At 45.0% G+C, this 12508-nt stretch overlaps 1 protein-coding gene across 2 annotated transcripts; it reads right to left on the reverse strand.

Moving 5' to 3' along the window:
- Positions 1-1580: 1580 nt before the first annotated feature.
- TGIF1 (TGFB induced factor homeobox 1) lies at positions 1581-12044 on the reverse strand. Of its 2 annotated transcripts, none has more exons than XM_053963728.1 (3): positions 11868-12044; positions 3962-4188; positions 1581-2639 (listed from the first exon to the last, which is right to left on the reverse strand). In XM_053963728.1, the coding sequence occupies exons 2-3, from the start codon at positions 4142-4144 to the stop codon at positions 2073-2075; spliced, it is 750 nt and encodes a 249-aa protein (XP_053819703.1). In that variant the 5' UTR covers positions 4145-4188; positions 11868-12044; the 3' UTR covers positions 1581-2072. The 2 variants fall into 2 exon arrangements, with proteins under 2 accessions (XP_053819703.1, XP_053819694.1); XM_053963719.1 differs by lacking the exon at positions 11868-12044 and adding an exon at positions 10808-11217.
- Positions 12045-12508: the final 464 nt, after the last annotated feature.

The following is a 12508-nucleotide window of genomic DNA, read 5'->3' on the forward strand; positions in this document are numbered from 1 at the left end:
TTCTTTCATTCACAAAGCATGGGTGCAAGGAGTGAATAAAGTTCCTTCCTGCAAGAACAGAAAAGGACAAAGCATCTTCCAAACCTTTATCAAAGATAACACTCCACTTTGGTTGTGTAGCACCCCTTAAGATAAATCACCTATTCCACAAAACCATGTCTATTAACTAACTTTTCCCTCAACATTAACCTCACAGTGACAAAAAAACTACACTTCCATGTTACAATTAGTCATTAAAAAAACCCAACCAAAGAATACATACATTGGTATTCCAGGAAAAATATCTCAGAAGTATCAAGTACAGTGTGTCAGAGAGACACTATACCAGGTTCTTCTGTACCCACCTGCAATGCCTTGAAGACAGAGTATACAGCCATCTCTATGTTCAAAATTATTTTCCAGCTTTATTTCCAAATTTTTTAAAAAATAGTTCTATATTCATACAGTATATCAGGATGACTGTGTTACCAAAGCTGATGCAGTCATAAGTAAACCAGTGTTTAGTGTTTACCATTTTGATTTTAAACATGAAGGTTCAAGAAAGCCACAAGTTCAAAAGAATTCCAAAGAGCACTCCAGAGAACAAACAGAATATATCTGACACTAGAAAATTATAAAGGCCACAGCAAAACAGTATAGCAGTCAGAATATTGTAGTCTTCTTTCTACTCATAATATCCTTAAATTCACCAACCCTCCTGCTCCTCAAAGCCCTCCCCCAACCTCCCAAACAGACAACTGGTTTGTTTTTAAAGACTAGCCAGAACCAATTTTTTACCCTGGAGGTCTCTTATTTCATTGTTGCTGGAAGGATAAGGGTGGGTGACTGACATTCAAGAAAGTTGAAATGTGAGCTGCAAGTCTTCACCATTTTCAGTAGTAAGTCATTTTGATAGCAAAGTCCTTTTCTGAAAGGTAACTTAGATTCTGCTGGCAAAAATACACCCCAATACAACAGGGATCTCTTCTAAATCTTAGCCAACCACCTGTTAAAGTATCTCACAAAGACCTGGCTCCTAGAACTCAGATTTCAATGCAATACAGCCTACTTTATTTCAGTCTACTAGAATTACTGAGTAAAAATCTTGCCATTGCTAGTCCAAGTAAGGCTAGAAGCCCTTGCCCTCCCCTATCAAAATTTGCCACCAGCCATGTCTAGGAGCTGCATCACAAAGATCTGCAAAGAACACTTGTCCCAGCCCCTCTTCTGGCCTCTTCCTTTTATCTTCAGATCTTCCCCATGGGCCATCACATTTCCCAGCCCTAAAATATTTCAAGGAGCCAAGAACTGGAACTCTTAGAGGGGCCCAAGGTTTCCCTTTGAAATTTAGGCTGAATTGCCCACATAGCTCCCTTTGGCCCCTTAAAAAATTTCAACGTAGCAGAACAGAATCAGGTACTTCTGGCCCACTTTTCAGCATTCTTTTAAACGTCTGGTTAACAACAACTGCTAGTTTGTTTCATGGCTCCCTAAACCAAACAAAGTCAGTATGAGCTCAAAAATATTTCTCACTTCCATTTGTTTCAAGGGTAATTCATGTTTTCTGCAAAGCTTGTATTCAACAAAATACTCTTTATGCATCACTTTTAAAGAAAATATTTTATTATATTATGGGAAAAAAAGCATGATCATCCAAAGTTTGTATTGTTAAAAAAATTGAAAATTTAGACAGCGTGTCGGTATATTCCGTTCCACATGGGAATGATAAGAAGACTCTATATCATTACTAGATATTGCACAGTCTGAAAGAAACAAAACAAATCACATGATCCTGGGAAACATCTCACATTATGAAAAATCTACAAAGAAAACATTAAAAAAAATCCCAACAAAACACACAATCCTTTCTACAGTAGCTTTAAGTTCATAATTCTTGGAATGACCGTATTCCACTGAAGACCATCTCAGTGACAGGAAGCTTCATTTCAGCAATCCCCTTGTGCAAATAAGATTAATAAAAAAAAATAATAATAATGCAGTGAAGTCTTTTGATATCGTGTGGGTGGCAATAACCACACAGCTGTTAGATCCCTGCCTGGTAAAACAAAACGGGGAAGGAGAAGGAAGGGGATTTAGGCCATAAGTTTTGCCTGCAACTCCATCTCTGCCGCCCTTTTGAGTGCAACATCCACCAGAAGCTGAAATCCACTAAAATCCTGGTTAAGGTCTGGTGGTGTTGGAGGAGGAGTGTTAAAGAGCCCACTTTGTGTGTTTGCACCAGGTCCCAGTTTGGATGCGTCCTCATGGCAGGAGAGGGGGCTATCTGTGAAGCCGCCAGCCGGGGGCTGCTGCAGGTCCGTGGTCTGGCCTACATCAGCTGGTTGGCAAAAGTGGAAAGAGGCATCTTTCAACGCAGTCACAGTCGTGTGGCAAATCACCGACGGCCGAGCCAGGACCGATCCCGGGGAAGCCGGCTTGGAAGAGGACACAGTTTTGCCAAGCGGCGCGGCAGCGGGAAGGAAGGCAGTCTCATCCAGCAGGGGAATGTAGTTCTTTGTGCTGATGGCAGACTCCACCAGGCCGCCCTCGGGAAGCTTGGTCCCTCGCCGCGAGATAGTGAACTGATTTGGGTCTTTGCCATCCTTCCTCAGCATGTCAGGTAACAGCCTGCGGCGTGCATTGATAAACCAGTTGCAGACCTGGGAATATAATGACATCTTAATTTCTACCTTCATTCATTCCCAACTATGTGCCACTAGAGCAGACGGTTAGATTAATGAATCCCTCCAAGCAGTTTCCTTCACTGCACAACAAAATAGAGACCTGACAAGTTCTGACACGCCTGGCAAAGGCCCTTCCCTTGTCCCGGTGCTACCAACTCCCTGCTCCTGTTACAGAAAGCCCCGGGACATCTGAAGTCCAAACTAGGGGTTTAGCTTTTAACTCTGTGCACACACATTAACCTATTGGCTATTGTTCCCTAGCTTAGGTTAATTAACAACAGGAAAACCTTTTCTCTCTGAAGAGAGCCACTCCTCCCACAAATAGTTACTGATTTTCCTTGTTCAACTGACTGTGTCGACAGACATAACATGAATTACCTCACTTAAGTTTGCCCTTGTTTAAATATCAACCAGTTTCCTGGGCAATACAGGATAGTTTATAGTTTAACGTCTTTTTTCTCTTTACTACATAAAGGAAGTAATCTTTATAATGTTGCATTAAGAAAATTTTACTATGTAACCAATTATGAAATTTGCACTAATGAATTAATACAGAAAAATAAAGCCCAGGACTCAACAGGAGTGCTCTCTATTTAGCAGCTCCCAAAACCAAACCCTGGTTTACCCAAGTTCTCATGCAGCCACCTTCCCATAACATGGGATGCAGCAATGGGCAAAAGCTATTTGACCAAAGATGATCACAGAAGATGAGAATGATGCATCCAAGGGACCTCACAGATGCCAGTGGCATGCCAGGATGAAAATCCAAAATAAACATACAAATGCCTCATCATACCTGCACTAACACCCTTGAGTAGCTCTATCCCCTACAGGTTGCTCCACTGATTTTAATGGCAGTGATCATACACATAATTGTATATGTCCATGTTCTACTGAACGAGCCTCAAGTTGCCATTTTAGAAGTGAAGAGTTACATGCTAAGCTGCTCATCTATCACCATAAAACCTCTGTTGACAAATAAATACTGTCTTCTCACAATAAATTACCTTGTACAGACACTTTATGTCATTTGGGGCACAATTCTGCAAAAAATTAGCATGCATGCTCCAATTCATGACTGTCTGTTCTCCCAGAAAAAGAATTTTATTCCCAATAAACAAAGATCATCGTAACACATAATCAGTCTCTATCTCTCCTTATGAGTGCCATCAGCAGGAGAGTAGCAATAAAAAGGGAAATCTCACATGCAGTGTAAACATTTGTATCCATGACTAGAGCACAGGTGAATTAAAACAGAAAACAGCTCCTTTAGAAGGGAGAACCACTTTTTTAAATACCTGTAGCGTGGAAAGGTGTGTCTGTCGGGATAACAGCGCTTTTTCTTGCTCTGAAGGATAAGCATTGTATCGGTGCTCATAGAGCCAGTCCCGAAGAATCTGCACAGATTCCTTGGGCAGGTTGCCACGTCTCCGCCGTTTGCCTGAGCCAGCAGATGAGGAAAGATCCAGTGGGACATCCATAGTGTCATCATCCTCCGTTTCACTGCCTGATATTGCAACTACACCTACAATTGTAAGACAAGCACAATCAGCCTCCTCCTAAATCCGTTAACTACTTGGCTCCAGCACTGTATGGCACAGACATTTTGTATCACGTGAACCATCTTTACTGTTACAGCCCCTCGTACGGGGGAGATTCGTCCTGCAGCGTTAACTTGTCACGCTGTAGCTTTTCTGTCAGCTGAACAAAAAAGTAGCACCAATGATCCGTTCCTAAAGGAATTCTTCTCTGCAAACCTTCATTTTCTTGTTCCCCTGGCAACCTTTTATCTGCTGAACGTTATCAGATAGCTTCTATCTAATGAGAATATTGTCCAAGTTTGCTGGCTATGGAGTGCATCCAGCACTTTTTTTCAAGGATAACTAACCAGTGGCTGGGCAAAAGGTCAACAAGCAAGAACTTAAAACACCCTAACTCAAGCAATAGGTTGTTTAATTATTTCTTAACATCCTGATGCTTGCCTCCCAAGAGGGATAGGTTGTAGATTTTATAAATGAATAATTACATCTATTCAGAAAAATTAATGGAAGAAGAAAAAAAAGAAAGGGGAAAAATTGTGTTTGTCACCACCCCTAAGGAGATTTTCACTTATGAAGGAAAAAAAGTGCAGAAGAAGGGAAGAACCAAAGAGTTCACCAGCTTATCAGGAAATGGACTCTCATATAATTGTGTTCTGTATCAAAGAACCATGATAATTTATATGTGCCAGTTTTTATCCTGACTGTTTTTTCAACTTCGTGGTTTTCATCTCATATTTTTATCCCTGGAAAGTGTGTTCTGTGCTATGCTTACTATAAGGGCCCCAAATTTACAAGTTAACTGCATACCTTCTCCTTCCAACACAAAGGAAGGAACAGATTTCACAATCTGATTACCCCTTTATATATGTACACCACACTACTAGTAACATGAAGCTGCGGAATGTAAATCAAACAAATAAGTAAGTATTCAATAGCTAGGAAGGCTACAATTCTACCTCTTTGGTAGGATACACGCATCACTAATTCCATCAAACACAAAGAAAAGCCTGCTTTAAACTCACCAGAAATTTTAGGGATCTTATAAACTGTATACAAGTCCAAATAAGATAATACCCATGTTCAACTAGTACAAATTAATACTAATTCCAAGTGAACTCACACTGGCTTTCAAAAGCAGTTTTTAAAACTATAGAAGGAAAGCAAGCCCTCCATCTCTCCATCTTTTTGTCTTTTGAACTTAGATTGCGGGGGTGACAGGTGGAAAGGAAGACGCTCACTTGTAACACCAAAACTAAAAACCTTAATAGTAAAGCCAACGAAATGCCAAAAGTAAAATTTTCTGTGAGAAACCACCCATAATTAAAAAGTTCTATTTAAGGAAATAAAGTAAGCCCAAAACAACAAAAAGTCAACCTATGACAATATAAAACTATATAAAACTATGTTATATCCATAAGTAAAGGCATTTATGGAAGTGAGAAGCAAGAAGGAAGTAATGCCCTTTAAAAAAAACAAACAAACAACCAGCTACCACAGCCCCCACCACCACACAAAGAAAGATAGAATGTATGCATGTGCAAGTTCTCCTTAATACCTGGCAGGAGGGTAGAAAGAAAAACAGAGAAGGACCTTTCCTCACACTTCCAAACTTCAGCCAAAGCTGACACGGTAAATTATTCTTTCCTTCCCCTATTTATGAATAGCTCCAACATCCTTAAATTTAGTTTAAGTTGTCCAATTTGAAATGCAGAGCTTTGATACACAAGCATTCCCAACAGGATGATCAAACCGCAATCTGTCTGGCATAGTTACTTCAGTAACTTACTTGGTATTGTTTTCATTCTCCCAATTGCTGATTTATGTAACTGACAAACACCCAACTGACATACCCATTTTTTCATCTGATGATTAGCTACATAAATTATCCAGTCATAGAACAGGAACAATAGGACAATATTTAAATAACCAACACAAGATAAACTCCAAATTATGTAAACAGTTTCTTAATTTGTGTAGAAAGTATGTCAAAAGTTTGCTTTACAATGATTCCAAGCAAACCACTTTGTCATAGCTTCATGGAAAGTGCTGTCATGCTTGCAACCTGACCTGAGAACATGCCTTGCACCATGGGCTCCTGGAGCCATGAGGAACATTTCTGGGAACAAAGATCCTGCAGAGACAACAGGACAGCTCTGCAAAGCAGCTCAGCCCTTTTAAATTGAATTTAAAAACTAGCTAAAACTAGACCATGCTATTCAGACAATGTTTTGAAGTGCGCTGTTCTTGTTTGTCAGGAACCAGAACTGCTGCAGCACTTCACAGGGTTGGGTTTTTTGTTTGTTTTTAAGTATAATGGGCAGTAAGGCAAGACCTTGGAAAAGAGGGAGAGGCAAACAGCAAGGGCTGGAAACAAGAGGGAAGGAGAAACTAATATGAAAAAGTTAGATGTCTAATGGTCTGCAAGAAGTATTTACATGGCATAACAAATGTACTCCAGATACACACCACCCAATCTGAGGTGACCTTACCAGGATCTACCACACAACTGAAAGACTCCATGGACACCTCTCTGAATTTCAGAAAACTGACTTAACAGCAAAACCTCTCCTAGAACTGTTGCTTTTCCTTTAGCTGAAAAAAAAAAGTTATAAGATACTACGTGCAAGCCAGCAGTATAAAAACGTTTCCTTTTCAAGTAAGATCTTTTGCTAAAGTAAAAGTTGTCATCTGAGTAACCGTAACCTACCTAGCAAGAAATGAGTCACCAGCAGAACCAGCCCTTTGACCTGCTGGCTTAGTGTGTCATATTAATTGACACTGTAAGTTAGTGACACAAAGCAGGTTTTGGTTAAGCAGGAAACCCAGTGTAGTACAGACTTCTGCTCATTTAAATGAGCTCATTTAAATAGCTGATCAGCCCTCTGAACTCGTGGCAGATCTCTCAGGCGCAGTACAGAGCTAGCAGCAACAGGAAGTCAGGGCTAGAAATCTCGCACTACCCCAGCTGATATTTTTTACTAGAGCAGGAGCCACATTGTTGCTGTCAAGGCTCTGTTTTCATTAAAGCATTCCTGCTGATTACAACCCAGCTTTGTTTTTCCGTCTTGTTAGTAATCAGCCTATTCGCTGCTGGTTTCCTGTTTTAACAGGGCCCAACTGAAAAGGGTCCTGGCCACGCTCCATGACTGGACCATTGGCTTACTGTTATTTACACCCAGAATAAAGGCCTGTGGACACGATGAGTAGCCCCAGCTGACCTACTAATTTAATTTGTATTAAAAGCAGGCTAGGGCCAGGCTATTTTGTGCCTCCTCCTAAATACATTTAATCCAAACAAAAAAAACTGCTTTTACAGAATTAAAATTAAAGCAGTACAAGTTCATTTGCAGTGAGGTCTGAGAAACAACACAAAATCCCATTCCTTCACTTCCTCATCGACACTTAAAAGAGTAGTCTATGCTGTTAATGACTTAAGGAGTACATGATCAGCATCCCTTCTTTATAAATTACTTTATCCTCCTGGCTTCCCAGCTGAACTCATATACATGATTGAATGCCCTGATGCATTGTATCACATCCCGAAGACTTTACAGGTCCTCCCGGTAATCAGCTCAGGGAAGATTACACCTAGGATCTGGAGTCTGGGCTCAACACCCAAACGTTAGTTAACAGCTTGAAACAACTTGAGTAAAAGTACAGTGATGACTAAAGCTGATTTCAAAACAAACCACTGCCACTTAAAAAGGTATGCTGAAATACTTTTGAGGGGGAGGACAAAGTATTTAGAGAGGCTGAGACAAATGAAATGGAAGTTAAGCAAACGAAAAAATTCAGGCTATGAGGGGGAAAAAAAAGGCACCAAAAAAAAACAACTGTCCCATTGTGTCGAGGAAGAGCTTCACAGAGGAAGTGGCAGAAGCCAATTGTTATTCAAAAGAGGACAAAGTATACCACAAGGAACACTCTCTGCCCTCCAGAGAGGGGATGGACAAAAATCACCTTAAAGAAAACCTCCCATCCCTTAGGGTTCTCTGAATTTCATCAGTGAGATGTTTTTTTATGAGCGCTGATAAACAGAACCAGTTCCTATCCAAGCCCCCGATCCTGTTGTAACCAAGTTCAGTAAGATTCTTCACATGTATAAACTTGAGCACATGCCTTTTCGAGACTGTGTTCTAAATCAGCTCATTAACAAGCCAAGTAGGTTCCGTGTGATTGCTATCACGTTATTATTTGTAAATTAAACTATCCATAGAAGAGTCCTGAGGTTTAAATCCACAGTCTGCTAGTTTAAAAAAAAACCCACAAAACCAAACAAAAAAACCCTCAACAAAACTAACCAACAACAAAAAATACAGCATCACACACAAAAAAAAATTTAAAACTCTACCAAAAAACCTAACTAAAATATAATGCGAATTTAAAAATCAACCACAAAAATACATTAGTTTAAAATTATAAATAGAAAAAAACTACAAGGATACAGAAGGGAATTTCCAAAGTAAAAAAAAAAAAAAACACCTCTTTCCTCTGAATGAGTTTCATAATTGAGGAACCAGCCTATTTGTTTTCCTCTGTACTTTGCAGCTTGCACTCTGTTACTAAAGAAACTACACTTGGCTGTACTATACTTTTTCTTCCTCTAAACGGGATTTTCTAGGAGTGCAAGCAAGAAATCTGTAACAAAGTCATTCTTTGAAACTTCTTGAATGAGCTTCAAATGCCAGGAGGTCACAAATAAGTACAAGTCCAACCTTTCTTAAAACAAAGGCACCCTAGCCCTAACATCTTTTAAAAAGTTTCTGCCTTTGTCTCCTCACCTTTTAATTTGTGCCACGCAAACCCCAGGCCCATGGCCCCTCTCAAAAGTTCTCCCTCCCGCCTGTCACCTTTCATTGTTTCCATTGTTTCAGCCCAGGATTTGCAATCCTCAAAGCAGAGCTTACACACACACACTCTTAGACACAAAGCCCTACACATGCATACCTAGAAACTACGTCAGCGTTTTCCACACGCATTTATTTCGGGGGTGGCAAGAACAACAGTTGAAAGTGCAGGGAGTTTGGTATTTCACCAACCAGCAGCTGCCCTCGGGGAGAGAAGTCTGAACAATGGAAGCAACAGCAGACAGGAAACCAGCTCACCACTGCTGTGCAAATAGGCAGCATAGGAATGTCCTAAAAATAACTGGGCTAAATTAATTCAGCGAAACTATAAAAGAGAGGGGGGAACGAACCACAAACTGCTTCCAACACGGTGAAGAATCTCAACCTACCTAAGACGCCTGAAACATTTAAAAGCCAGCGCTGCCGCTGTCTCTGGGCACAGGGGGGCTGAGCTCAGCGCGCAGCTCCGGCTGTGCCTGGGATCGAGCCCCACTCCGCTCCCGCGGGACGCTGCGCTCCTCAGCACCACCCTGCCAGCTCTTTAAACTTCGCCTTTGTGGCTCAGTTCCCTTTGTGTGCGCTCCTCTTAGCCGAGTGGCACATCCAAAAAAAACTTCTGACGAGGGCTACAAACCATATTAGTACACACCATGTCTGCAGCAGCCCAATGATTTCACGAACTACATATGCATTAATTGCTCCAAGGGTACTAACAATGAGAGGCTGCTTTACTACGGAGCCGCAGGAATGCATAGTAGGGGGAAAACAGCACAACTCTGGAGTACTGAACATGCGCACTGCTCCCCTCTAACCCTCCACTTCGGAGCATTTCATGGTCTTTGAATGCAAAACACCCTTCATCCACACCGCCGTTGGCAAATCGCAACTGAACAGACACTGCTTTGCTATGAACTTCTTCCCAGCCAGCGCAGGAGCGCTAGATCCGAAAGCACGTTCCGCGTCTTTGCGGCCAAGCGCTAATTTAAGGGCACTTAACGCACCACGAGTACGATGAGTAACGATCCTCTAACTGTAAAGTTTGTCTGGAAGTGGACACAAAGAAAACTCAAACAGCCTTATGGCTGGGGGAGGCGGGGGGAAGAGGGGGAAAGTCTTCCTCCTTTTAACCCTGCGTCAAAACTTTTGTACTTTGTGTTTTGTCCCCCTGTTTTAAGGGATAAAAGGGATACAAAAGGCTCCAACTTTCAGCAAAACAAGGCGGTCGAGGTCGCTGAGGGGTTTGAAGCCCTGCCGCCGACACCCCCCCCCCACGCCTCAAGCCCCACGCTGCCATCCCCGCGAACAAAGAGTTGCCGGACGGCCCCGCTTTCCTCGCCCCAAGTTGGGAAAACCATCCGCACCCTCGTCCCCCTCGCGGGGAGGGCGAAGCTCGGTGCGGGAAAGCGTTCAAAAGTGTTTTACCGGAGGGCAGGGGGAAGAGGCTCGACGGAGGGGGCGAGAACAAAAGTTGGCGGAGGACACGAGGCGAACGGCTGGACATGTTTTTGACAGGGAGCCAGCGGCGCAGAGAGGCGGCCGCCTCCAAACAACAGCCCCGCATGTTTTGTCTGGGAGCGGAGTATCCACTGAAATCTTCCAGGGGATACAGGCCAGGGGGCGTGGGGGGGGCACGGGGGACAAAAGGCCGAAAAGGCAAAGGGACTCCGGCTGGCTTAGCGACAGCCCCCCTTCCCCTTTCCACCCCGGCTAGGGGCGCGGGGCACCCCGCTTTGTCCCGGCACCCCATCACAACTACCTTTTTTACTTTTCATCTTGATCGCGAGGACCGAGCCGATCGCCGGACACCCCACGCACCGACCCAAGTTTCTCTCCCTTCGCCGGACGCTGCGTTCCCCCTTTAAGCTCAGCGAGGAGGATGAGGAGGAGAAGGTCGATGAAAAAAGAAGAAACACCGCCGCGGAGCCAGGCGCCCGGTCACCGGCCGCGCTGCTGTCAGCGGGAGCCGCAGGGCTCTGCCTCCCCCGGGGGCTTTCTAGTGCGGCCGGGGTGGGCTTCCCTCCCCCCTTCCCTTTGTTCCCTTCTGCTGGCGATTGGCCCCGGCCTGTTAAAGTGAGGAAAGGCACGGGAGAGAAAGGTACACAGCGCCCGCCCTCCCCCACCTCCCCGCAGTGAGTACGGGAGAGTAACCGTGCGCTGCACTGGCACTCGCGGCGGTGGCTGCCTCCTCCTCCTCCTCCTCTCTCCTCCCTCCCCTCCCGGGTGTTGAGGCTCTGTCAGACGGGAGGGGAGGGACCGGCCGGAACGGGGGGGGTGTCCGCCTGTACCCGCTCGCTCATGCACACACACCAGCAGCGGCGGGGGGAGCTCTCCGTGCCTCCCGCTCCCTCGCCTTTCTTCCAAGCAGACGTTTGATCATTAAACTGGAAGGAGGAGAAGGAAGAGGCGGGGGTGGGGGGGGAGATTTTGACAGCTGCCCTTGACTAGCCTCCTCCTGTTGCTGCCGGACGAACCACCCACTCCTTCGCGTGAATAGAGGAGAAGAAAGGAGAGTGCGTACGGCAGGGGAAGGAAAGGAACCCTCCAAAGACCGGCGCCCCCCCCTCCCGGCTGCCGAACGGCCCGGTCGGCGGGGGCTGCTCCCCTCGATCCCCTATGGTGCTGAAGGAGCCCCGCCTGACCCGCGCTGGCCACACACACCCCCACCCACCCTCGCGGGGAAGGCGAGCCCCGTTTCTGCGGTTATTTTTACATCAGTTCGTAAAAGGTTGTTTTTCTCTCCCTCGACTCCCCCCCTCCCGAGCCCGGTAGATTTTGCTGCGGCACATGATCGCAGCTGTAAAAGAGAGAAGTCTCACAGCTTGACTCATCGCTGTCGGGCGAGCACGCTCTGCAGCAGCAACAGTTTCTTTTCCTCCGGGATGGGAAACGTGACACCCGCCAGCAGCTCGCTCCAGCTTCCCTGGCGAGGTGGAGAGCTCTCCCCGGGCACAGGCGGCGTTGGCGGCGCGTCCCGGTGCTCCCCCCACCGTCCCCCTAACAAAACCAGGTGGAAAAAATAAAATAAATAAATAAATAAATAAATAAAATCAAAAGTGTTGAACGCCCAGCCACGGTCTGAAGTGTCACGGGCGAAGGTTTCAGCGCGGAAAGGCAAAGAACCTGTCTGGCCGCGGAACAGGCGTGCGGGCGCGGCGTGCACTTATTCCACGGGAGCGTGTCTGTGTCACTCCCGCACCGGCACGTGCGGGGCTGTTCCCGGCCGGGCAGGCGCCTGAAACGGCTGATGAAATAATGGATTCCTACGGCAGAGCAGGGATCATTCCCTCCCCACCACCCAACATCCCCTCCCGGCAACGCGGGCATCCGCGCAAATCCGCATTCACTGCATAAGGGAAGCAACAGCGTTTTAGCAGCAAGCCCTCCCCAAGTACCTTGTAACTATTTTTATGTGGTGTAATTACAGCGGGAGATAAAACAGCTGTTGTATGCCGAGCAG

The sequence above is a fragment of the Vidua chalybeata genome, chromosome 1 (assembly GCF_026979565.1).
Source record: "Vidua chalybeata isolate OUT-0048 chromosome 1, bVidCha1 merged haplotype, whole genome shotgun sequence".
NCBI classification, from domain to species: domain Eukaryota; kingdom Metazoa; phylum Chordata; class Aves; order Passeriformes; family Viduidae; genus Vidua; species Vidua chalybeata.

Coding starts and splice junctions, on each gene's coding strand:
- TGIF1 (XM_053963719.1), bottom strand. Junction 2,640..3,961: donor CACACCTTTCCACGCTACAG/GTATTTAAAAAA, acceptor TTATATTCCCAG/GTCTGCAACTGGTTTATCAA.